Source organism: Apodemus sylvaticus, chromosome 7, assembly GCF_947179515.1.
Source record: "Apodemus sylvaticus chromosome 7, mApoSyl1.1, whole genome shotgun sequence".
Taxonomy (NCBI): Eukaryota; Metazoa; Chordata; class Mammalia; order Rodentia; family Muridae; genus Apodemus; species Apodemus sylvaticus.
The window spans coordinates 2992355-3019614 of NC_067478.1; the positions used below are offsets into that span (position 1 = coordinate 2992355).

Genomic DNA, 27260 nt, shown 5'->3' on the forward strand with positions numbered 1-27260 from the left:
GAGTCCAGGCTGTGTGTGTGATGGGATGGTGTGAGTCCAGGCTGTGTGTGTGATGGGGTGGTGTGAGTCCAGGCTGTGTGTGTGATGGCATGGTGTGAGTCCAGGCTGTGTATGTGATGGAGATGATAGTGAGTCCAGGCTGTGTGTGTGATGGCATGGTGGTGAGTCCAGGCTGTGTGTGTGTGATGGGATGGTGTGAGTCCAGGCTGTGTGTATGTGATGGGATGGTGTGAGTCCAGGCTGTGTGTGTGATGGGATGGTGTGAGTCCAGGCTGTGTGTGTGATGGGATGGTGTGAGTCCAGGCTGTGTGTGTGATGGGATGGTGTGGGTCCAGGCTATGTATGTGATGGAGATGATAGTGAGTTCAGACTGGGATGAGCCCTAGGGTCTGGACTTAACCTCGGAACCTCTCAAGTGCCGTGCAAGAATATTAAGCAGAGAATTGATCTTTGCATTGCCGTTTAGAAAGTTCTACCTCCAGACTCTGTCCCTTCTTGGGACCCTTTCCTGGAAGGTTTTTCCTTTCCTATCCTTTCTTTTCTGTCTTTTTCTTTACTTTCCCTTTCTTTCTTTCTTTCTTTCTTTCTTTCTTTCTTTCTTTCTTTCTTTCTTTCTTTCTTTCTTTCTTTCAACATGTGTGGATAGACACACATGTCCCTGTGGTAGGGGAGGACTGGATTTCAGAGTTTGTACCTGTGCAAGGAAGAATATTGTTGTCTTTCTCCAACATGTCCATGTCCTCGCTTCTGTGGCGATGTTACAGGAGCTGAGACTATGAGACTGGAACAAGGGTGGACCAGGACCAGGGTTGAAAGTCAGCTGACCTGAAGATATGGAGGTTGCTCCAGATGATATTGCAAGTCCTGAAACTAGGAAGATCCTGAAAACATGGAGGGGCCTTCTGAGTTCTGCATAAGAGAGACCGATCTGGCCAGCGCCAGTCTTGGCATGCAAACCCATGCCTTTTCTTGTTGCTGTGATAAAATAGCTAGTAACAACATGGAGGGCAGAGAACTTGCTTTGTCTGCTGGTTTGAGAGAATATAGCCTGTCAAGGCAGGGAAGGCTTGGTGGTGGAATGTGTCCCTCTGTGGTGGGGGGTCTGTCATGTGGATCTGGAGGCTGTGGATTTGAAGTGCAGCTGGGTGATAATGCTCAAGGCCCTTCCCTGGTGACCCACCCACTTCAGTCTCATTTCCTAAAGGTTCCACAAACTTCCAACCTGTTCCCCTAGCTAGGGCCAGGTGTTCAGGAACCTGTGGAGACGGTTCACAATCAGAGTGTGACAGGTGCAAGAATACAGACACCTCTAGAAACTGGAAACCGTGAGAAAGTAGGTTCCCCAGATGTTCTGGAAAGGCCCTCAGGCCCACGGACAGCGTGAGCCTGGAAGGTGTGCCTCCGCCCTCTGAAACTGTAAGAATGAATTTTAAGATATGAATAAGCCGTGAGGCTTCTCACTGTCCCTCATCTCAACAGTGAGGAGAACTTCCCACCACTTCATTGCTTTTAAACACTTTTATTTTGTGCACATGGGTATTTTGTCTCCCTCCGTCTATGTCTATGCACCTTGTGTGCCTGGTGCCTGCAGAGACCAGGGGCGGCCATTGGGTGCTCTGGAACTGGAGGTTCAGATGCTTTTGAAGCTGCCATGTGGGTGCTGGGAACTGACCCTGGGCCCTTCAGAAAAGCAGCCAGTGCTCTTAACAAGGAGCCATCTCTCCAGCCCTGTCGTTGTGTATGTGTGTAACACACACACACACACACACACACACACACGCACACTCACACAAAGAATAAGAAGATTATGAAAGGGAGCAGAAATAGTGTCAGAAGGCTCAGCTAAGTTTAAACTCAAACTTCCCTGGCTCATGCTGTGTGTTTTTCTGTGGACTATGAAAACAACACACACACTTGATGATGATTCTTAAATTGAAATTAAATGGTGTGACTTTTGAGCCACACTGGGCAAAGCAGAACTCATGTGTTTACCAGTGTTGTCCCCACAGTTCACAGAGTCAGGAATGTCTGTGCCGTGTAATGGGGCAATTTCTGTTGTGCTGTAAAAAGCGATTCATTGGCTCATTAAGATAGGCTTTCTCTTGAAATCCATCACTTGTATGCATGTAAAGGGAGACTACTTCCCATGCCTGTTTGTCTGTCTGCCTGCCTGCCTGCCTGTCTGCCTGCCTCCTGAGATGCTCCCTATTCTCCTGAAACTCTGGATTTTAACTTTATTTCACTGTAAAATGTTCACGAGCATTTTCCGAGCTCCATCCCAGCTCCTTTACCCTCCCCAAGGGACTCCTTGTAAGCCTGTCACGGCCTGTCTAGAGAGCGGACTGGGTCCACTGGGGCCAGTCTTGATGGCTGCTCAGGCGGCATGAGCACCGTGGGGCAGGGTCCGGGCATCTCAGCTTTTCTTGGTCATTTTGCAGCTGGGGATTGTAAAATGAGCTGTTATTCCAGCTAGCCCGTGCAAAGGACGCGCAGCCCTGGCACTTTATTTATAAGCTGGAAGCCTAGATGGGGCAGGATTTGAGCTTTTGTAACTTATGTCCCAGCCATGTGTCCCTTGTTGCTGTTTGGACCTCACTGGGTTGCTCTGATGATCATCACCGCTCGGCCTCGCGTAGGCCTCCTCCTCTCTCCCGAGGCCCCTCAAGTTCTGCCTTTTCCTCTCTGCTGCCCAGGCGCAGGCGCAGGCTTTTATCAGCCAATTAACTTTAAGTTGGGAGCAAGGCTTACATAGCGTCTCTTGCTGCACGTGAGGATCTGCCCACCCGGACACCCAGGTCTTGGGGGCCAGTGTTTAGCCTTTGACTACACAGCAGCGCCAGACCAACCCTGACTGGGTTCTCAGAGTCCTATGTCCACTTGTCCCTCAGGGCTGTCTTAGAACTCCAGAGAGGCGGGATTGATTGACGATAGTGAACAATGTGTCAGAAATAAGGTTTGTGCTTCAAATCAAAAAGAGACTCTTTAATTAACATGCCTCAGAAAGATTCCCTGAAGGTGGCAGGTTTTGGCAACCAATTTTAAAGACGATGGAGTGATATAAGTTCCCATGTAGGTTTCAGTGTCTCCTGGCTTGGCTTCTGCTTGTAAATCCACCCCTGTAAACCTGCCATCAGACGGAACCTGATGGAATCTCTATATTTTTATATTTGGGGACCAAAATAACTTGCAGTCTGCATTTTGTGGCTGGATATTCACATATGCCCATTTTACTTCCATGTGTACCACACGTGCATACTTGTGCATACCACACATGTTCACGTACATCCATCATGTGTCTGGTTTTACTTTACCCAGGAGCTCACTCTGTAGCCCAGGCTGGCCTGCACAGCTCTAGCCCCCTTGCCAGCTCGCTCAGCCCTGAAGCCTTCCCATCCCACTAGAAAAGTTGATATATGGTCTTTTCATAATGCATGTGTACTTGTGAAAAATTCTTTCAGATCTCTAACCTCTCACCTCCCACTCCCCTCTCTCTTCCTGTCCCCTCTTTCCCATGAGGGGATTGAAGCTAGGGCAGGGCCTTACACACGCTGGGTTAGCAGTCTGCTGGCGGACCACATTCACTTTTTATTTTGAGATGGAATCTGGCTAAGTCACCTGCATCTTGTTATTTTGGGAACCAGCAGACTTTGTTAACTTGGTCTGCCTTCCTCCACCTTCTGAGTGCTGGGCTTGTAGGCAGGTAGCAGTTCCTTGCCTGCCTACCTTCTTTAAACAGAATCTTCACACGCGAATACCTCATTCAACCTTGTTTCTTTTACTAGAGCAAGCCTGTTCCAAAGTCCCAGGGCGAGGAGGTACTGAGGGCAAGCCTGGTCTCATGGTGACCCTTGTTCTTGTCTAAGTAATATTCCCCTCTCTTCCCCTTCTCCTTCCCTTCTTCCCCTTCTTTTTCTGCCCTCTCCTTATTGTTTTAGAGATTACAATCCTTATATTTTGATAGGAATTTTATTGAATCTTTACCTCCTTGTGGGTAGTGTGGACATTTGACAATTTCAGATCTTCTAAATAATGAACATCGGCCGTTTCTAGTTGTAGTGTGACTCAACCCTTTGCGCACACATTTAATCCCCCTGGCTGGAATACAGACAGGTCCTTAGTGCACACCCTTACTCCCAAACAATGAAGGCAAAGTTAGTTTGTAGGAAGAAGCGTCAATGTTTGAAAGTGATGTCTAAGTGAGTGGCAGACAAAGTGAATAATCAGAAAGATTTGACAGAATAGGATCTGCCAGATCTCGCTAGAGAAGAGAGGGGAAAGGGAAGCTACTTAGGAAGAGACAGGCAGTAAGGGAGGAAGAGGGTGCAGTACGGGATACGGTAGAGCCTGTGGAGAGCAGAGCAGTAGAGAGGGAGAGTCACGCAGCACAAAGGGGGGAGGAGGGAATTTTACAGAGACAGGTTGAAGAGAGAACAAGCTAGACTAACAGGCGAAGACAGAATGAGCCAGAGAACATGGAACCAGAAGGTTAGAACAGATTGCCAGAGTTAGTTTAAGGCCCAGTGAAGGAGTTCAGTAAGATACTAAGAGAAACTGGGTTGAATCTGTCAGTTTGGAGAAGACGAGCTCTGGGCAAGAGCAACTGAGTTGATCCAGCCAGCGAGAGCCCAGAGAGAACAAGAAAGGCTCTCAGAGGCTGAAAACACTCTAGGCCTAGATTAGATTGCACAGAGGCCAGAAGCTTCCAGAACTAGGCCCAGATTAGCAGACTGAGGCTCCAGACGACCGTTCGATCAGTGCCGGGAGCCTGCCGGACCTGGAATGGTTTGAAGTGGGACACAGTGCTGGGCATCCAGGTGGCTTTAAAGACCCATGGTCTCTGGCCTTCCAGCTCTCTCACTGCAGTGAATGCTGAAGCTGCTGGCATCTAAAAAATCTAAATATTTTCTCATTTAATCTGTGGTTGAAATCCGCTGACTTGGGTGATTAACACCTGTAGCCTATGGGGGGGGGCATTAAGTAAAGGATTAGTTGCTAGGGTTCCTTTCTCTCTGGCCCAAAAGACTCTTTTTTCACTTGTCAGGCAGAGGGGGGAGGTTTGGAGCCATAAATTTATTGAACCAGGAGAAGAGAGTCACCCTGGCAGAAGGAAAAGCTTTTACACAAGCAAATATGCATAAACACACATACATTCCTACACGCAGTTAGCACATACTATTTGTTGGGCCCAACAATCTGTCTAATCAACTTACATACTCACACACACACACACACACACACACACACACACAGAGCTATGCTTACATATGTGTATGGAGCAAAAGCCCAAGCTCGTACACAGAAAGAACTTACTTATTCTGAATGAAAAATGAGCTTCAATATTTATTGCATAGAGAAAGAAAAAGCCTCTGCCCTTTCATTGCTAAATGAATTAAATCCAAGCTGGTGAGAAAAAGGCTTTATCCTATTTAGTAAGACTGAGCCTGCCTTGCTGTTAAGAAAAGGCCTGTTCTGTCCCGTGGTAAGGAGAAGCCTGCCCGCCCTTTCTGCCCTCTCTCTAGTTTCTCCTTTCTCTCTTGTTCTTTCTGCCCTGCTCTAATGTTATCATTTCTAGTTTTTTGTACCTTTTTTACGACAATCGATCACATAGTTACATAGTTTTCCCAAGCATCCTTTTTTTTTTTTAATAAAAGTTCACTAAAAGTTCAAACATAAATTCAAATCATAAACTGAATAAGTTTACAGCGGAAATGTTTACATATGTTTCCATTAAGACTATCTAGCTAGACATTCATTGTCTGTCACTAGCTCCACAGGTTCATTGAGAGTTAAAAAACAATTCTTGTGACTAACTTATCATTGAAGTTTTGTCTAGATAAACCCAGTCCATATTTTATCTTCTGTCCTTGCACCTACAACAAATTGTTAGTTCCCTTTTATGACCTTTTATAACCTCTTGGAATGTGCTCTAGTTGTAAATGCCTGCTTTCTATCTTAGAAAAAACTTGTGACTGACAGAGTTCTTAGTGCACTTTGACATCAGAAAGGATTTAATAATAGTCCCATTATAAAGGGCTTAATAATTACTAGTATAATCTTAGGGATTCTTATAGGAACATCATTAAGAATTAAGAAATAATCTGTCTATACAGCACCACTACAAGATAGTAGTAGCGACCTTCATTATCTGCAGAAATCTGCCCAAAGCGGTAAGTTGATACCCAAAGTCCATCCATTCTCTTAAGTGACATTCCCTATAGTGTCAAAATCAAAATGCAGAACACTTACTTCCAACATCTCAGGATATATATTACCATTCTAAAACATCATAGTGAGGAAGCACTGGACCAAAGCAAAACCAAAATCCATCAGGGAAAATTCCAAACTCTGCATCTCCATGTCTGATGTCAAAGCGAGCGCTCATCAGGTCTCCACCTCCTTTCTCCTTTGATGACTGCAACACACTTCTTTCTCCTGGGCTGGTTCCACTCCCTGTTAGCAGCTTTCCTCAGCAGATAGCCAACAGCTCTGGCATCTCTAACATCTTGGCGTATCCAAGACACTTTCAACTTTATACCTTCTTGTTCCAATGTCTAGGATCCACATACAATCTTCTGGGCTCCTCCAAAGGGCTTAGGACACTTCTCCAGCTCTGCCCTCTGTAGCACTCTAGGCTCTGTTGACTCCACTCCACTGCTGCAGGTCTTGATGGTCAGCCCATGGTGGGGACATCTCCAATACACTAGGGTCTTCCAATGCAAACAGGCTTCACCAAAAACCTCTCATAGGCTTTCTCCATGGTGTCAAGCCTCAGCTTTTTTGCATGACCCCTTCAGTCCTGGACCATCAACTGCAACTGAGGCTGCACCTTCACCAATGGCCTTCTCTGGCTTTTAGCGCCAAGCCTCAGCTGCTCTCCTTGACCCCCTCCTGCCTTCAAAACCAGTACCACCTGGGTGACTGGTGCAGCTGCACATTAACAAGTCCAGCTGCAGCAGGAGGTACAACTTTACCCATCTCTGGAACACAGCTTCTCTGTGCTCTCAGGAAACACTTCCCAGGTTTTGCCTCAGTGATGCTGGTCTCTTAGACACCAGTTAGTCTCTTAGTGGTTTCTCAATCGCCACTACTTTCTTAGCTACAGCTAACCAGCATCACCTGTCCCAGTAACTCCTATTCTTGGCTCTAAAGCTAGAGTCACATGGCTGAAGCAGAGATTTCTGCTGCTTGCTGGAGCTGGAACATGGCCCCCTGTTCTATTACATTATCACCAGCTTTCTGTTTTCCAACTCCTTTCCTAAGTTTGGCAGTCCTGGTGCTTGCTCTGTAAACTAACCTTGAACCCAGAGATCTGCCTCTCTCTGTCTCCTGAATGCTGGGATGCAGCTCGACCTAAACTTTTTTATTCTTGGAACTTGCTTTGTACCAGGCTGGCCTTGAGCTCAGAGATCTGCTTGCCTCTGTCTCCTGGGATAAAGGCGTGCACCGCCATGCTGGGGCCTAGACTTTTCATGCTGATTTTGCCTCAAGACCCAGATCGAAAGCGGTGTCATCCTGTGTCAGTTTGACACACAGTCCTGTCTACTTATGTCCAAACAAAAGCAATAACCAGGTCATAATAATATAACTATTCATCCTTCAACTGCAAACACATAAAAAATAGGCTTAGCTGGGTGTGATCTTGCCAACAAAGCCACGCCTATTTCTACAAGGACACTCCTTCTAATAATATCACTCCCCGTGGGCCAAGCATTTAAATTCATGAGTCTGGAAGGGGGCAAATCTATTCAAACCACTACAAAGATCAAGCTACAAAACTGTAACGTGTGCAGAAGGCTTCGGTCAGTCCCAAGCAGTCTCCCTGGTTGTTGGCTTAGTCTCAGTGAACCCCTATGAGCTCAAGTTAGTTGATTCTGTAGGGGTTTTTGTTTTGTTTTGTTTGCTTGTTTTTGGGGTGTTCTTTTTTTTTATTCGATATAATTTTTTATTTACATTTCAAATGATTTCCCCTTTTCTAGCCCCCCACTCCCCGAAAGTCCCATAAGCCCCTTTCTCTTCCCCCGTCCTCCCACCCACCCCTTCCCACTTCCCCATTCTGGTTTTGCCGAATACTGCTTCACTGAGTCTTTCCAGAACAAGGGGCCACTCCTCCTTTCTTCTTGTACCTCATTTGATGTGTGGATTATGTTTTGGGTATTCCAGTTTTCTAGGTTAATATCCACTTATTAGTGAGTGCATACCATGATTCACCTTTTGAGTCTGGGTTACCTCACTTTTGGGGTGTTCTTAATCTCTCTGACTCCTACAATCCTTCCTCCCCCTGTTCCTCAGGATTCTCCATGACCCACCTGATGTCTGGCTGTGGCTCTCAGCATCTCTTTCCATCAGTTGCTGGGTGAAGCCTCTCTGATGACCGTTATGCTAGGCTCCTGTCTGCAAGTACAGCAGAGTGTCATAAAGAGTGTCAGGGTGGGCTCTGCCTCGTGGCGGGCTCCCTCTCATGGCGAGGGTCTCACGCTGGGCAGTCATTGGTTGGCCACACCTTCACTTTCTGAGCCATCATTATCCCAGCACATCTTGTAGGCAGGACAAATTCTAGGCTGAAGGTTTTGTAGCTGGGTGGGTGTCCCAATCCCTCCATTGGGAGTCTTGTCTGGTTACAGGAGATGGCTAGTTCGGGCTCCATACTCCCCATTGCTAGGAGTCTTATCCAGGCTCACCCTGGGATTCTGGAGTCCTCTGGTCTTTTAAAAGCTTCAACTACAATTGGTTTGGCGAGCCATTTGCCTGGCGAATGGTGGGTCCAGTTAAGCTTCAGAGTTCTCCCTCTGGGACACTTTTCTGGAAGCACTGGGCACAGCCAAGAATCTTTAAGTCACCTGCCTCCTACTTGGCAGGTGCTAGGAGGGTGCAAAGAGTAAACTACAGTTCCTGACATAGTGCATGGCTGCTAGCTGTGCACCTTGCTGTCCCTGGGGTTGTGCATCTAGGTGGTTCTGCTGCAGCATTCTGCTGGGTGTGGACAGCTTAGCTGTCTGTTGCTCATGACAAAGCACTAAACATGATTGACTTCCACCAGAGAGCAGCAGGACTGAGGCTAAGGGCTGGGGTGAGGTGACAGGTAACACAGGACACCAGCGTGGGGAGAGCGGGGCAGGGCGGGGCGGAAGGAGCTGCCTGGCTGATGGTGGCCCATCCCGCAGGTCTGGCGTGACTGCAAGCCTGTAACTACAACACAATGCTTGTCACAGACTCAAATATAAAATAAGACTTCCGCCTCCAAATTGCAGAATGGTGAGATCTTAGATGGTCCCTCTCTTCTTATTAATCTCACAGGGGTTCATATTGGAATATAAATGGGCCTTATTTGTGCTTGCAAATCAAATCACCATGAAAGGTTATTTCAAGAGGCAGAGGCAAAATCATAATAAAATAATTTAGTGAGAACTGGAGCTGAGAGTGTGCTTAATGGAACATGATGGGGTTTAATTTCCTTACTGTTCCCACCATTAAAGCTCCATTATCTTCCCCAAGACCTCATTTAGGCCCCGTCCCAGCGCGGCTCTGAGATGTCTCCGGGGCACACAGCAGGCCGGGGTGCCATTAGGACAGAAGCCACTAATGCCGTTCCTCCTTTCATTTCTGCTCTTTGATGGCCGCACCTTGCATCTGAGCTGCGTACCTGCTCACTCTCACCTCATCTCGCGAAAGCCTCGCGTGCCCGCCTCTTCATCTAGGAGCCTTCAAAGGAAGGAAGTGTGGCTCCTGAGCTCAGAGCAGAACCAAGTCTCACCACTGAGAGAGCCCCAAGATATGGAGGCTCCAAGGACTCCAGCAGGTCCACCTTGAGTCCCCATCTTAGGCATAGCCACAGCTGAGTCAGACTTTGACACAAGACCACTTCCGCTCATCAACAATCACAGAGGTCATCGACAATCACAGAGGTCATCGACAGTCACAGAGGTCATCAATATCACAGAAGTCATCGACAGTCACAGAGGTCATCAATATCACAGAGGTCATCAATATCACAGAGGTCATCGACAGTCACAGAGGTCATCGACAGTCACAGAGGGCATCTGCAGCCCTTTTCATTTTACACTATGGTGGTGGTGTGTTTCCTGTTGGTCCTGAACTCCATTGAGTCCTAAAGTGATTAGACACTGATTGTGCATGCACACCTGCATTCATTCTAATGTGTGTGTGTGTGTGTGTTATACACCTGTGTGCATTCAAAGGCCAAAAGCGGCACTGAGTAAGGTCCATTGCTTTCCACCTTGAGACAGGGTCTTCTCTGAACCCGTGGCTTGCTTCTGGCGAGGCTGGCTGCCCAGATCCCTGTGTCTGCCCTCCACTGCTCGGGGTACAGCCATGCATGCATGCGCTTCCAGCTTTTACGTTCTGTTACTCGCCCGGCATTGCCCTCATGACAGCGGTGGGGACAGCGGTAGTAAGGAGCAGTTTTGGCACATGTGGTCCACCAGTCAAGAGACAATCATTGAGACATTTTCCTAAAGAAAATGCTTTTCTTTAACAAGAATTTCTTACATTTTAAATTAGTGTATTAACATATTATTTAATATCTCATTTTTGTTCTGTCCTGTCTTTTTTTTTTTTTTTTTTTTTTTTTTTTGGAGACAGGCTCACTCCACAGAACAACTTAACAACAATCCTCCTGCCTCCACCTCTCCAGGGCTAGAATTATGAATTTTATGAACGTGTGCCCCTCCACTGTCGAGCGACTTTTTGTTTTTTAAGATTTATTTTTTTATTCATATGAGTACACTGTTGCTGTCTTCAGACACACCAGAAGAATGCATCAGGTCCCATTACAGATGGTTGTGAGCCACCATGTGGTTGCTGGGAATTGAACTCAGGACCTCTGGAAGAGCAGCAGCTGCTCTTAACCACTGAACCATCTCTCCAGCCCCTGAGCGACTGCTTTTAACTGGAGATTATATCTCATTTTCCTCTCAGGCTTCTTCTCAGCAGTCTCTGGTTCGGTAGTTGCTCTCCTGCCTAGGGATCTGGCCTGGTGCCTGGAGCACGTAGGCCATGTTTACAGCTACTTAGCCTCAGCGCTCCCCACAGTCCAGTGGGGGAACTACACCTTGGCCCTGCAACAAGAGAATTCTACCCAAATAGCTCCTCATGTGGGTGCAGCGGGCATGTTACCAGGCAGCTGTGGGGTGAGAGGAGCCGCGTGCACGCTTGCATTTTTCCTGGTTTGTCCTTCCCGCCTCAGGCTGGTCTTTTGCTTAGCACACTGCAGGCCAGGTTGGTCTGTCAACACTCCAAGGAGATACATAAATGAGATGCCACCCACCTCCAGGGACATGGGCCCTGGCAGCTCCCCTTAGGCCCTGTTGCCAGGGTTCTCCGCCTAAGCAGTCTTGGCAGCGGTCCACCAAGCTGCCTTGTGGCACATCCCGTCAGGAGCCAGGACCATGGAAGCAGGCTTCTAGAACTCCAAATGACACAAATGCGCCAGGCTAGCAGCCAAGTGACACAGTTAACCTGCCGGAAGAGCCTAGTCAGCACTGCCACCGCTGTGGAACCACGGCTAGGATCCCAAGCATGAGCCCGGCAATGGCTTGGCAGCAGTACCTGCAATCCCAGCCTGCCTGCTCTGCCAGGAGAGAGCTTCACTCGTGGCGATTGGCACTTGCGGTTGCCCACAAGCCCCTGTGGTATCTGCCCGTCAGGTTTAACAACAAGGTTTCCTCTCATCTCCTCCTCTGTACTCAGAAATGCGGATGGTGCCCAGGCTGTCTTACATCTGCAGACTCTCAGGTTGCTTGTACCGTGCGCCTTGGCTCCAGACGAGAGGCCTGGGCCCAGGTCTCCTCAGCCCTTGCCCAGCTGTGTCAGAGCCTGGCCCTGCCAGCTGGCCCTGTCTGCAGAGGAGCTGCTCTGCTACATCATCCGTGACACAGCAGGTGCCACAGGCAGCAGGCACTCCAGCCTCTGCCATCGCAGACAGCCTCCCAACGGCCCCAACCCTTGCCCTTTATTCCCAGGAGTTCCTCGTCTCTCTGTGAGGCAAATGATTAGGCTGATTTTAAACTAGGTGACCTTTGAGTCTCCCTGAGCTCACCTGCTTCCTGTCCATCTTCCCAAGGCTTGGTGCGTGACTCAGCCACAGAATAGTTTCCAAATTCTTCAGAAGAAAGTTGCCTGGAGTTGAGGGTGTCAGAGCATTGTCCTGCTTCTCCCTGATGCTCCAGCCTCCTGTCTTCTTGGGGTTTTAAGCCCCACCAGGGCTCTGAACACAGACAGATCTATAGAAACAGTATCCCTGGGCTTTCTGTAGATGAGAATGTTTCACCCCACTCACAGCTTCTGTGAAAGAGGCTGTGGGTATGGAGGCCGAGACTTGGCTATTTAGGCAATCTTCCCTGTGCCATGGGAGATTGCATTCTGGACAGCACGGGTGGAGAGGAGGAGGCTGGGCCTAGTGCCGGAGGGAGCAGAGTCGTACTACGCTATGCAACTGCGCAGGTTGTGACTACAGCTACCAGTAGATGAAAGGACCTCATTAAAAGTCACCCATTGAAAGCAAAATGTCTTCCCCTCATGTGTGTTTGCCATTGCTGTGAAGACCACCGGCCTCTCGGGGCTCTAACCTGAAGCAAGAAATAAGTGGGTGGGTATTGTCACACCCTGGAGCCTTGCTTTGAGCCCATTGTGGAAATGTTTAGTGACTCCAAATCCAGCCAGGTGACTCCAAATCCAGCCAGGTCGACAGTGGAAGCGAACACCTCATTGTGGCGTCTTCTTTCTGTCAGCTTCTCGTGCTGACCACAGTGTCTTCAGGGTCTGCCATGGTAGTCAGATGGAGCCCCTCCTTCTTAAAGACTGAATACTATCTGGTTGTGATTGCTCTCTCTATATGCATATTTTCCAAGTACACCCAACTTTTTTAAGTTGCTTCTGTGTTCTCCTAATTGTGGACATGCAACCATGAACTTACCAGACTTGTTAACGGGGAGTTAAGTCTGTCAGTGCCTTAGGCACCACAGTGAGGTGTGATGCTGGCCTGCAGTGAAGCTATGTCAGCAAGGCTGCTCTGCTCCTGGTGTGTATTTGCTGAGCCCTTGGCCCTTTAGGGCCTTCCATGAGCGCTGAGGCCAGCAGACACATTGTAGCACAAAGGGAGAGAGGGCATGTGTGCCGACTGCGTGCCCACTGTGGCCCAAATCAGTACTTCAGGGTTCCTTCCTCTCACACTTGACACAAGCTGGAGTTAGCAGAATTAAGGGGGCTAAAAGAACTCACTTCCTGTTCCAGAGCGAAATGAAGGTTTTGAAGAAGAACGGAACACTAACTCTTGAGAATAACATTGCCCTCTAAAGAGTCAGATCCTTGATTTCTTCCTACATTCTCTAGAGAATAATAAGAAGGTGGAAACCCATAATCCATATTTTCTACAGTCACACAACTGCTCTTTCTTCCATGCATTTTACATGTATTTGAATAACACATGTGCATGCATGCTCACACACACAGGTACGCACATGCACAGACACACAAACACATTTATATAAGCTGCTGGTGGGTTGTTTTCTCACACTGGTTGTACTGACTGGTTTTGTGTGTCAACTTGACACAGGCTGGAGTTATCTCAGAGAAAGGAGGTTCAGTTGGGGAAGTGCCTCCGTGAGATCCAGCTGTGGGCGTTTTCTCAATTAGTGATCAAGGGGGAGGGCCCCTTGTGGGTGGTGCCATCCCTGGGCTGGTATTCTTGGGTTCTATAAGACAGCAGGCTGAGCAAGCCAGGGGAAGCAAGCCAGTAAGGAACATCCCTCCATGGCCTCTGCATCAGCTCCTGCTTCCTGACCTGCTTGAGTTCCAGTCCTGACTTCCTTTGGTGATGAGTAAGAGTATTGAAGTGTAAGCTGAATAAACCCTTTTCTCCCCAATTTGCTTCTTGGTCATGATGTTTGTGCAGGAATAGAAACCCTGACTAAGACACCCACCCAGATCCAGATTGCTTTAAGTTTATCTTTGAGACAGGGTCTCATTCTGTAGCCCAGGTTGACCTTGAACTCAGGTGATCCTTCTGCCTTCCAAGTGCTTAGATTCAGGCATGACTCCCAATTACTTCAGCTCTCCCTTCTGGTAACCCGACAGGTTCGCAGGTGTGCCTGCATGGCTACCGCAGGTGCTGGCTGGCCTGACCCGAGACTTCTATAACCTGTTTCCGTGTTGCATGCACAGAGGCATGGCTCCCACCAGCCCAGACTGAGCTCCAGTGTTGCCGCTGTGGAGCGTGCTTGGTCACAGTCACCTCTGCCCTCTTCTGTAGAAAGAAGTGAGCCCTGCCGAGATGAGCCTTGTGCTGAGCAGGCCGCACTCTGCACCCGTTGAGCTCGCATACGCTGCTGTATTGTCCACTCAACTATACTGAAGCCGTTTGGGGTGAACCCTGCCAGTGATAGACCATGTGCCAAGGTCTAACTGCAAGGCCCTGTGCTTGCCCGTCTCTTCCTTCCCTGCCTGCCCTGGTGTCAGCACACAGTGCTGTGGGCTCTAACCTTGTCTAAGGAGCTGTAGAAACTGGGGGTGGGGGAGGTAACGACGAGTTGCCCTGCCTCCTGTTACTGTCTGCTCGCCCTGGAAGTCAGGCCTACATTCCGGGAGGGCAAAGGTTGACACAGTGGAACAACTCTTGATGACTTGACCTCTAACCAAATCTACCTCTAGCTTTACTCAACCGAAACCAGCTCCTGCGCCCCTCCCCCCATTTCCTGACATCACCACTGCAGATGCACCCACTTACTTACCTCCGTGTTCTCATCCCCAGATAATCTTCCACACTGACTTAAAGAAATAAATGAACAGGAACAAATCTTATTAAGGTCTAAGTACCTCAGCTTGATAAACGTTAGTGGTGGGCTGACCCGCACTCACACCTTCTCCATGGCCCTGAAGGTCTCTCATGACTGGGCCTCATCTGCTCTCAGGCCTCTTCCCTGTGAGCAGAGGGGCATCTGTGCAGGCTCTCCCTCCCTTCCTCCCTCTTTCCCTGCTCCCAACCCATCCCTCCCTGCCCCCGCCCTGTAGAATCCGGTGACCTACAGTAGGAAAGGCAAGCAGAGATAACTCGAGAACGTAAGTTTTACAGAGTCCGCACTCAGTTTAGGCTGTGTGAGGTTCAGGCTGTGTAAGGGCTTGAAGTAAGTGCTGAGAACAGAGAGGTCGCAGTCTCCAGCGTGCCTGTGCAGATGGAGCGGTGTGGGTAGCGAAGGCCTTCACTCTGAGGTGTTGCTGGGACCGCCTGCCTGGGAGCCCCTTGGCTGGGATCCGACGTGGCTTCTCGATGGCCAGGGGAAAGAAGTTTTAAAGCCGACTGCGACTGCCATGTTCGACTGCGACTGCCACGTTGAAGAAAGGACTTTGGCAAGGAGCAATGCTAACCCACAGCTCAGGAAAGCCTCCACTGCTGGCCTCCGGAGCATCGGGAGTTGCAGAGAGATTTCACCCCTCCTGGGTTCCTTCCTGTCTGGAATCCCAGCAAGGATGGCCAGAATCTGGGCACTGCTGTGGCTTCCAGACCACAAGTGACTCCCTGGCTAATAATGAGACAATGTCTTTGAAAATGAAAACAGGAAAATGGGTGCATTCATGACTACTCAGGTATCAGTAGATTTATCTCCAGCGAGATTGGACTGCATTTGCTGAGGCTGCAGCCCGTAGCAAGCGGTGCCCGTGTCATTTCCAAAAAGGACCTAATCAAAGATGGATTGGCCCTGCTCTCTCAAGAGAACAACGTTGCGCTGTATCATTAGTTACTTATCAAGAACAGCATGTTGTGTCATCTGGGTTCTTATTAATCACCCCTTCCTTCCACCATTGGACTGGGAGCCGTGGATGACTGTGGCTTGCTGCCCCTTCACATCCATCTTCCTGAGCCAGCGTCAGGGAACTGTGCACATCCACCCAGGAGCGCGCCGTGACGTCTGATGCTGGGATCCGTGTTGGACACTGGAAGTTTGGGAAGCTTGCGCCTTGTCTTATGTCAGAGAGAGAGAAAGAGAGAGAGAGAGAGAGAGAGAGAGAGAGAGAGAGATGCTGCAACCCAACCACGTGGAGTGTCAGAGAGAGAGAGAGATGGTGTGGAGTCAGGGGAGCGCTCCACAGCAGGCTGGGTCTGTCCAGAGGACGTCTCCCAGTCGCAGGCACTCGCTGCTGTCTGTCCTGAAGCTCCTGGCCTCTCTGCCCATGGTTTTTCTCTGATTCCAGGCAGTTGGAAGTCACAGCCAGGGTGATGGCCACATCGCCACCCTTAAAATTTTTGGCCAAGTGCAGTTAATTGGCCAGGGGATGGTCTCAAGTCATGCCTAGTCAGTGGACAGGGAACTGTCAGTGTACCGTGGACTGGGGGACTGTGTATTCACGGGACTCAGAACTCAGGGCAGAAATGGGAAGATGGCTTCCAGGCAGGGCCTGTGTCTCAGACAGACTTTGCTGAGTGGCCAGTGTGTGTGTTGATAGGAAGCAAGGTAAGTGGGGTTGAGAGGCTTCTCCAGAAGGCTGGGCAGAGTGCACCATGAGGCATGAGAGCAGCGTGCTTCAAAACTTGGGCTTGCAGGTCGTTTCCTAAGAAAACCCAAAGTCACAAACTAGGACCAAGGTGTAGATGCCCCAGCGCAGGAGTGAGAGACCAGATGAAAAGTTCTGCTGGCAGACTCTCCCCAAGCCCATGGCTGTTGTGACGAGGCCTTCTGGAAACAGACGCTCAACAGCACAGCTTTGTGGGGTAGGGTGAGCCTGGGAGGAGTGCTATTCATGCTGCTTACGGCCATTACCACCTCTGCCTCAGATGCACAGTCCAAGGAACCCAGTGAGCAGAACACACAGACGCATGCTGTTTCTGGACATCATGGCTCACAGGACACCTCTCACCCCTGCGGCTCTCCCCCACCCCTGCGGCTCTCCCCCACCCCTGCCGCTCTCCCTCACCTCTGCGGCTCTCCCCCACCCCTGTGGCTCTCCCCCCACCCCTGCAGCTCTCCTCCACCCCTGCGGCTCTCCCCCACCCCTGCGGCTCTCCCCCACCCCTGCAGCTCTCCCCCACCCCTGCGGCTCTCCCCCACCCCTGCGGCTCTCCCCCACCCCTGCGGCTCTCCCCCACCCCTGCAGCTCCTCCCCACCTTACCCTCAGACCATGGTTTCCTGCTCTTTGCTGTCCATAGGCTGCTATTTTGTACACTCATGCCCTTCTTTAGTATGCTCATTTTACCTTCCCTACCCCCATCTTTATTTCCAAGTGAATATTTGGGGCACAGTGAATATTTGTTGCGAAACCTGAAATGATTCTAAATGCAACATAGTTGCATTGGGATCCTGGAACTGAGAAAGACTGCAATGGCGCCTGGAAACATTTAACTAAGGTCTCCTTTAGTTACTTCCCAGTAGCTGTGCTCTGGTAAGATGCTGACAGGGGCGATGGGGGTGGAGTGTAACTCCATCTCTGCACTGCTTCTGTTTCAGAAGAGAAAGGAAAAAGGGAGGCTCCTTCAGCCTCGTTTTGGAGAATGAAAGAGAAAAGTGGTCTGTCTTGAGGATGATGTAATGTATTTCTGCCTGGTCTGTTGCAGGAGCATCAGGAGAGCATTCTGGGTAATACCATGCAGAGTGTGATTGCGCTACTCAACAATCTGGTTGCCTATAAAGACTCAAACATGCAGCTCCTTTACGAGCAAGGTAAGCTGGGAATTGAATCTGGACCCTCTGGAAGAGCAGCCAGTGCTCTAAGCGCCAGAGCTGCTGGGCCAGCCTCTAATACATAGTTATTAGACGTGATCCCCAAGGTAAGCCTTCGACAGGCTAGGAGCCAAGTGACACAGTTAACCCGCCAGAAGGGCTTACTGACACAGCCACTACCATGGAACTAGGACTAGGGCTAGCCTTAGACACCAACTGATATCATCAGCTGCAGTTTTGCTATTTTGGTCCCAGGTGTTGGAGCTCTGGTTTCTGTGCGTGCTGTGCACTCAAGTGCTTCCGTGTTCCTCCATCCTGAGAAAAATATGCACCACCTTCTAGTGAGAAATGTCAGCAAAGGTTGTAGGGCTTGGGTGCATAGCCGTGCAGTTCCTTGCCCCGTCTGTGGATGTAGTTTCATCTGCTTCTTGTGGCTGTTTCTGGACACAGCTTCAGACACAGTGGGAGGCAAAGGAACGTGTGGAGGAGAGAAACAGTCTGAGCTTCAAGTTCCATGATGAAAGAAAGGCTCATGAATCGGAGTGGGGTGTGGCCGCTGGACTGTCCAGCCTGCAGTGGTGATGGTGACCCAGAATCCTTTGCTTCCTACTACAGCAACAGTAGAAGCAAGAGCATGATGAGTGAGTTCAGGAGGGCCAGGCTGTGAGTGTCACTGGGCCACAGCCTGGGCACCTGGGAACACAGAGGTCTGGCGTTCCATGGGGCTTGGGATCATCTGACTACAAAGACAGGGGCAGTCCTCTCACTCAGTGCTCTTGTAGCTGAGAATGACCTTGAACTCCTGACTCTCGCCCACCACCCAGGGGCTGGCATTTCCCGTGTACCGGTGGCACTGGATTGAAGTGTTAATACATAACTTAGTGGTTTTGGTGGTTTTTTTTTTTTTATTCAACATTTTTATTTTTAAAATGGGGTGAGATTACAAAACAGAGTGAGACCGTTTGCTTCTTTCTGAAAAACATCAGTGTTATTACCATTTCGGAGCTGAGACTGGGCTCTCCTGCACCCTGACATTCCCTCATGGATCTGAGTGCCAGCCTAGCTTCCCAGCAGAGCTGTCAGGGTGAAAGATTTACACAACACAGCACAGTACCACAGAGCAAAAAAAAAAAAAAAAAAAAAAAAAAAAAAGCAGAACAGAGCCGCCAGAGGAGCATTTAAAGGGACTCTCTTTGTCTTCGACGGCTCACAGAGTGTCGGGAGTCAAAACACTGATTTTTTTTTTTTGTCAAGTTTATATTAAGCTGTCTAAATCAGTGTTTACTCAAGAGACCTGAAAATCACTCTGAGAGTTGTCTGTGCTGTAAGAATAGAGAAGCCACATTTGACAGCCCTCTTAGACTCCTTTAAGAAAAACCTTCAAAGCTGGGTGGCACATGCCTGTTATCCCAGCACAAAGCAGGAGAAGGCAGGGGCACCAAGAGTTAAGAGCCAGCCTGAGCTACATAGTGAGTCCCCAGACATCCTGGGCTGCATGGTAAGTTCCAGTCCAGCCTGGGTTACATGAAACCGTTTCAAAAAACGAAGCCACTAGACAAGTTGGCAAACCTGTTACCTGGAGATGCATCAAGCAGCATTTTGGGACACATACAGTGTTTTCCGTTTGGCTTTGACTATTCAAATCTGAAGCAATCCTCCTGCCTCAGCCTCTTTAGGACTAGGATTACAAAGGTAGCCACAAGGCCTGGTTTTGGTCTCATTTAAAAAAATTTATTTGTTTTATTTCAAATTAAGTGTCCATCTGTCTGTCAGTGAAGGTACATGCGCAAGTGCAGGTGCCTTCAGAAGTCAGGTGTCGGCCGCTGTGGAGCCGGAGTGACAGGTGATTGGGAGCTGCCTGGTGTGTGCGCTCGGAACCGAACTCAGGCCAGAGCAGAGTGCACTCCACGAGCAAGCCGCATCTCCAGCTCCTATGCTCTTTTCTGCAGTAACTGCCACGCCCATGCTTACCCTGGTGATGGAGCTATAGCAGGCGGCTACATGCTTAGTGAAATCTGAGAAAAACCCCTTAGTGTTCTAAAACTTGTTCTCTGGAAACTTCTAGAAGTCTTCGTTATGCAGAGACTGGGTCAGGTGGAGTTTACCTGATTATAACTCTGCTTCAATGTTCACAAAAGTGCTATCGGACGGGTGCAATTAGTCTGTGGATAAGGGCCTTCATCTGCACAGCCGCGCAAGTGCACGCAGCTGATGCTGAACTAATCTGTTCCAGGTCCCCTGGCAGGGAGCTGTGGCAGCAGCAGGGGCTGGGGTGAAGACCCCTGCAGTCACTTGTATACCTGAAGTGTCTAATTAGTGTCTTGGGCTCTGTGATGGAGATGCTGACATCACACCCACCCACCTACCTGGAGGGGGCTGTTGAGGTGAAGCTGGCTAATGGGCAGGGACTGTTGGAAAAGGACACAACCGTCACTCACTTTCCATAAACTAGGCAGGTTCCCCGGGGAGTGTTACACACACACACACACACACACACACACACACACACACACACCCTCCCCCACCGCCGCTGCCATGCTTCCCTCTGGGTGCCTTTAGACACTTCCTGGACTCAGCCTTTCTGATGCCCTGTTAGCATAGGATGGGAGTGGAGCATGTGCCAGGCACCGCATGCAAGGCTGTGCACAAGGTTGACAGGATTTAAGGTAAGATGATTCGTGAAGCAGTTAAGAGATATGAATGCAGGGGCTGGAGAGATGGCTCAGTGGGTAAGAGCACTGACTGCTCTTCCGAATGTCCTAAGTTCAAATCCCAGCACCCACATGGTGGCTCACAACCATCCATAAAGAGATCCAATGCCTTTTCTGGTGTGTCTGAAGACAGCTACATAATACTTAGATATAATAATAAATAAATCTTTAAAAAAATGTTTTTTAAAAAAAGAGATGTGAATGCTTAAGAGCGACCGACCGCGGTTCCCGCCTCTTGCCACTGTCCATCCCAAGCCCCTGAATCCCAGGGTTCAGCCTCGCCTCCCCCCCCATTGTGCTGGTGGCACTGGGACGATGACACCCCGAGATCTCTCAGCCAGAACCTTCCCTGTCAGGAGGCTCCTGGGAGCTGTGCTTGTATTCTGTGTAGCTCACGCAGGTGATGTGTGCAGGTGTGCCACCCCTGGCACTACCTCCCCCTGGCACCACCTCCCCCCCACTGAAGCGCCCCTCCTCCCTTCTATGTGTACCTACTGTGTGTCGCGTAGACATTATGTATTTGGAAATTTGAGACCGTCGAGATTACTGTGTGTAGTGTAAGACATTATGCATTTGGAAGTTTGAGACCGTCAAGATTTGTACCAGCTGACATGTTCATCGCTTTGACCCTCCTCACCCAATTTTATCTGAACCGTCATGGGACCCAGCTGGGGTTTTATGTATCCATGTTTGGGAGCTAAAACATTGCATGCAGTGCCCTCAGCTCCCCTCCTTTCTTCTTGTCTCTTTATTTTGAACCTGTCAATCAGCAGACCATGCATTCCCTTCCTTTTTACGATGCCATTCGTCTGCCTTCCGCTGCCACCCGCTTCCTCGGTGTTCAGTGAGGAGCCCTCGGGCCTCAGATGCTCTGAAGTCGCAAAGCCATTTTACCAGCACCCAAAAGGCTTTCAATAAAGGACATTTAACAAGCTTCTCCTCTCTTTCCAAACTTCTTTTAAGATTTGAGACAAGGTCTCACTATGTAGCCGTAGATGTCCTGGAACTCACTGTGTAGATTAGGCTGGTTTTGAACTCATAGAAATCCACCCACTTCAGCCTCCTGAGTGCTGGGACTAAAGGGGTGCATCAGTGGGCCTTGCCTGGATTCCATTTTGAAACATGAAAACTGGTGAGGAAAATACTCAGTGGGAAGTGAGCCTGAGACTCTGGTGGAAGAGCTTCAGTGGGTGCTCAGGAGCTCCCGCAAGGCCTGTCCTCTGAAGCCGGCTTCCCCAGAGAGGGCACGGCTACACGGTCAGGAAGCATTTGGAGAAGGGAGCCTGGCGGTTGGTGGTTGGTGGTTGGTGGTTGGTGGTTGGCAGTTGGCATAGGTTTGAGTCCACAGCTCACTCCCTGAGATGCTCATCTCTCTAGAGATAAAGGAGCTACTTCCAAGTGTTTGTTTTGAAAGTCAAATGATAATATATGTAAATTTTCATGCATAATCACCAAAATTAGCATAACCATTTAAGGTAAGTAGTCAAAGCCAATGAGCCTGTCAGCTTGATGTCTGACCATGTGAAGACCATGAGGAGGGAAGGAAGGCACAGCTGAGTGACAAGAAGAGACAGTGTGGGTTCCAGTTCTAATTGAGTTAGTCTTCACCAACCAGCAAAGAGCCACCAGCACTTCAGAGCCCCTGCTGTTAATAAGTGGAAAATGACTCATTTTCAAAATGGGTGACTGCAGGATTCTGAACAAAGGGACACTTCTCTTAGGAGGTGATAATTGAAGAGGAAGGCTTCATCAGGGGAGATCTGGGCCATGTGCAAACGTGCTAATGGAGGCGAGGCCCAGAGGAGACCTGCAGCCAGCCACCCAGGAGGCAGAGAGAAGCTGACAGCTGCACAGAGCACTCTGTCTGGCCTGATCACAGCTTAAGGAGGAAATGGACCACACTGCAGGTGGATTAGCACCACAGAAGTGGCTTTAGCATTCACTTAGTGATAGTTGCTTTGGTAAACACCCCTGATCACCGTTGGCTTTCTTCTTCACTGGACCTGACGCTTTCTTTCATGGCCTGTCATTCCTCCGGGTCTTACAGTTCCTTGTCAGCTGAAGAGTAGAGAAGGTAATCCTTCTATTTCAGCAGAGGAATAAATGTCTGCACACCTTATATCTGAAGAGAAACTAGTATCCATAATATATAAAGAACATCTACAACTCAGTGATGGGTAAACACAGGACCTAATTCACAAATGCGGAGAAGACTTGAATAGACATTCTTCCCAAAGAAGGACAAGTAATGGCTTTTGCGGAGCATGAGTGTCTCTTCCCCATCCCCTCAGCATTCTCCTGGGCTTCTCTGAAGGAAAAACTATTGTCCTTACTGTGGGGAATCAGTTGTTTCTTCTTCAAGAGGGAGTTATGATGAAATGTCAGGAGGAAGTGCTGATGATGGCGAGGGCACCCGTCCTGAGGCGGGCAGTGGGCAGAGGACAGCAGGGCACAGTGTGCGTGCACAGGCTCACGTCTGCCTGTCCTGTGGGGCAGGACGTGGGATCAGACGTGAGTGGCCCCGGAAGCTGGGCCCTGAGGCGTTTTGTGATCGGTTGTCTTTGGTTGGCACTGCTTTCAATCATCCTTTGGTATTTGCAGGGCGTCAGTTTTAGCCCCCCTGGTGGATACTGCAGCTCATAGCTTCACAGCCAGGGTGGTAGTCGGTCTGCCCATAGCTTAGCCTCGCCTTCCCGGGCATCTCAGATTTTCTGTCAGGCCCTTGAGTTCCCAACACAAAAGCGATGCCATGGAACTGAGGGCCTGAGTTCTATTCACGTTCAACAGGCTGGAGACTGGGGAACATGGAGGTCAGCTCTGGACCTGGGGGCACAGGGTGAGGGGTTGGCCTCTGGGCTGCCGAGCTCCTGGATGAGGGAGAGGCTGATTTGTGCTTGCCTCACATTTACTGAGCAGCCCTTCTGTCTCCAGATGAAGTGCAGGGGAGAAGTTAACTGAAGAAATCAGGCTATTCAGATGTAAATCGTTTGTGTGTGAGCACTTTCCCGATGTGCGATGGTGCACATTCGCTTCCATTCCCTTCTGTCGAGAGGCTGCCGCATTTGAGAACTGAAGACAGAAATGTGGAAGGAGCAGGTTAGACTCACAGAAAAAGTGCCAGCATCTGCCTCTTCTCTCCCCCGTGATGGCCTCAGCGCTGCCGAGCTCCCTGATGCCTTCTCTTTTATATCCTTAGAGGGAAAACAAATCTCATGCAGGCAGCAGTTACTGCGGCCCATTGCTGCAGGACGCAGCAAGCGGGACAGTAAAGCAAAGATGGCTATTAATGGGATTAAAACAGTAATAAAATTTTATGGGGGCATTTAATAACTCCTTCACACACCATGAAATAAGGCTAATCCTTACCCTTCACGGGTGGAGTGTGCTATCTGTCCTGGGCTCCAGTGCTCTGACTCTAAGCTGAAGGTCAAGAGATCACTCAGACTTGAGGCTTCCTCATGTGCGTTTTATCGTCAAAGTTCCTAAGACTTTGTGTTTGTCTCAAACACTTACGAGGCGAGACCCCAGAGGGCAGCAAGCTAGAGGAACATTTTGGTAGAGTAGACCACAGCCCCCTTCCACTTGTAGACAGTGAGTCTTGTCTACCTGAGCACTGAACTGTGAGCTGAATCGGGCTTCCTCTCTTACCCAAATTTAAAAATTTACAAATTTAAAAATAAAAACCCAAATGGGTTGCTCAATAAAAGTAAGGAAACACCAGTGTGAACAACCTGCATGAAAGGGACAGAGGAAGACCCAGAAAAACCCACATGCAGGAAAGTGTCCATCAGGTGGCGAACAACCGCCTGTGTGCACTCAACTACTTGTCAGGAACTCCCCCTTAATTGGCTTTGGTTTGAGTATTTTATCACAGCATCAGAAATTAAACAGTACCCAGACGAGGAGCCAAAATCGTGTGAGCTTCTGTTATCCCCTTTACTGGGGGCATTACTTAAGTGTTCTGGTTGTAACAGAATTCCAAACAAAAGCCCCAAAGGTGGGGTTCATGTGGCCTACAGTTTAAGGGTGCAGTCCATCACAGCAGAAAGGCGTGGAGTTGGCATGTGAGGCTTTGATCAGGAGTCACCAGCAGCCAGGAGGCAGAGAGGCGGTGCAGGGCTTGGCTCGCCTCCTCTTGCCTGTGGGATGGGGCTGCCCACGTGCAGGGCATGGGTCATTCCACCTTCACCAAGTTGGTTAGAGAATCCCTCACAGATGTGCCAGATCCCTGAGGCTGACAGCTGACAGATAACCGTCACAGAGCCGCTTGACTGAGGCCATCGGTGAAGGCTTCAGAATACGTGTACACAAGTTCATAGGACCTCTTCCCCAGCGGAGGAGCGTGTCGCCGGGGCAACCCAAATGTGTGGTCACTCATCTTCCGCTCAGGATAAACCCACTACTCCCCTTGAAGCAACAGTGTTTCCAGTTGAAGTTGACCCTCCCTCCTGGGGGGCTTCCTTCGTTCCGCCATCCCATCAGCTGGAGACTCCGTCTAGTGCTCTGGTGTGGACTTGCTATGAGCGCCTGTTTCCACTGTCGATTTCATAAATTACTCTGAAAAGGGGAGGATTTATTATGTTTGAGTTCATCTGGAAGCAGGATCCTCTCAGACTGACACAGTAAGCAGGTGGGTGCTACCAACTCAGCTCAGCCCTTCTCATCCCATCTCCACAGAATGGCCACCAAGTACTGCTCGGTGAAAACTGCTCAGGAGCAGAGGCCTTAATAAATGTTAGTGTTGGGGCTGAGAGATGGCTCAGCGGTTAGAGCGCTGGCTGCTCATCCAGAGGACCTGAGTTCAATTCCCAGCCACCACATGGTGGCTCACAACCATCTGTAATGGCATCTGATGCCCTTTTCTGGTGTGTCTGAAGACAGTTACAATATACGTATGTGTTTGTGTGTGTGTGTAAAATAAATAATTCTTTAAAAAATAAAAATCTCTTTGCCCCATCTACTTCAAGAATAAAGACCATTCTCAGCAATCAGACTGTCAACATTCCAGAAAATGTCAGCATCACTCTGATGGGCACACAGTCATTATGAAGGGCCCAGGGGAACTCTGCGGAGGGACTTCAATCACATCAATGTAGAGCTGGGGCTTCTTGGAAAGAAGAAGAGGCTCTGGGTTGACAAATGGTGGGGTGAATTTAGTGCTCTAAATGAAAGGAACCGGCCGCAGTCAGAACCATCTGCAGTCATGTTCAGAACACGATCAAGGTGTTCTGGGAGCTTCCGTTACAGGATGAGGTCGTGTATGCTCAAGTCCCCATCGACATCCTTATCCAGAGAGTGGGTCTTTGGTTGAAATCCAAAATTTCTTGGGTGAGAAATACATCCACAGCGTTCAGATGAGGACAGGTGTTGCTTGTTGAGTCTCTCAGGCCCAGAAGGATGAGTTAATCCTTGAAGGAATGACATTGAATTTGTTTCAGATTCAGCCGCACTTATTCAGCAAGCCACAACAGTTAAAAACAAGGACATTAGGAAGTTTTTGGATGGCATCTATGTGTCTGAGAAGGAAACCGTAGAGCAGGCTGACGAATGAGGCCTCAGTTTCCTAGCTCCAGAAACAAGATCCTGATCACAAGTACAATTTGGGCTTTTTGAGGACAATAAAGGACTTATGTATATTATAAATAAAGATAAAAAATAAATGTTAGTGTTGGTGCAAGACCCTCCTGCAGTCTTTGCCCGAGGGATATCTGCACAATTCGCTCTTTGTGCACAGAAGATACATCCACAGGGCCTAGGCACCTCAGTGTCCAGCTTTATCATAACGACAAAGCGAAACTCCTGAAGGAAGCCACTGAGGGGAGTATGGCCTGCACCGCCTCTCCTCCAACTCCAAGAATACAAATAAAATCTGTGGACAGGAGCAAGCTGAGGGAGAAAGGGCTTGATGGGTTCAGCTTCGGAGGAGAGCATGGTGGCCGGCAGGCAGGCATGGTGCTGGGGCACTGGGTGAGAGCTCACATCTTATTTAGAAGATGCAGGCAGAGAGAGTAAGTGAGATAGAACCTGGTGAGGACTTTTGAAATCTCAAAGCCCTCCCCTGCCAGTGACACACCTCCAACAAGGCCACACCTCCTGATCCTTCCCAAATGGTTCCACTAGCTAGGGACCAAGCATTCAAACATAGGAGGCTGTGGGACTATTCTCTGTCAAGCACTGCGGTCTTCCCACCTCAGTTAACCTAGTTAACTACACAATCCCTCACAGGCATGCTGGGAAGCTGAACGGTCCCACACAGGATGGCTTGACTACTAGGGAACTGAAGACTCCACCAACTTGACAGTTGAGAGAAAGGGAATAAAGTCCAGGTGGTAGACTCTGTCAGTGTCTGCAGACAGAAGTGTGGGCTCGCTGGCCTGGGTGCCCAGGCACGCCTTCCTCTCTTCTCTGTCTGTGGACTCTCCATCTCAGGAGGCATATGTACTCATCGTCTCCTTGTGGGGAGAAGAGGGAGGTAGCCATAAAATTGTCCTGTAGTGATTCGGGCACAGTGCCTCCCACAGTGACTGGTCACAGACTGGTGACTCAGGGTGTCAGTGCTAGGCTGCCTTGTTTCCTACAACTCAGTAGTGTGACATGAAATCAAGAATGTGAGGGTTCTAGGTTTTCTCTTCTCAAGATTGCTTTGGCCCTTGGGGTCTTTGTGCACCTGTGAATTTTAGGATTTCTTTTTAACTCTGTAAGAAAAACCATTGGTATTTTGGTTGTGAGACTAAATGAGCTTCCTAGCATGGATGTCAGAGACAGATGTTCTGGTTAGAACAGCAAGCCCTCCTAATCTCTGGGCCATCTCCAGCCCCAGGTGATCTTTGTTTGTTGCTGGATTTGTCTGGCTGGCAATCCGTGGAGTGGATTGTCATCCGT

General features: G+C 49.3%; 1 protein-coding gene across 1 annotated transcript in view; it reads left to right on the forward strand.

The window, feature by feature from the left end:
* Positions 1–27260, forward strand: part of Ulk4 (unc-51 like kinase 4) — a 293992-nt gene that overhangs the window by 139026 nt on the left and 127706 nt on the right. The window contains exon 32 of the mRNA XM_052186951.1: positions 17562–17667. Coding sequence (XP_052042911.1) covers positions 17562–17667 — 106 coding nt within the window. The remainder of the gene's footprint in view (positions 1–17561; positions 17668–27260) is intronic.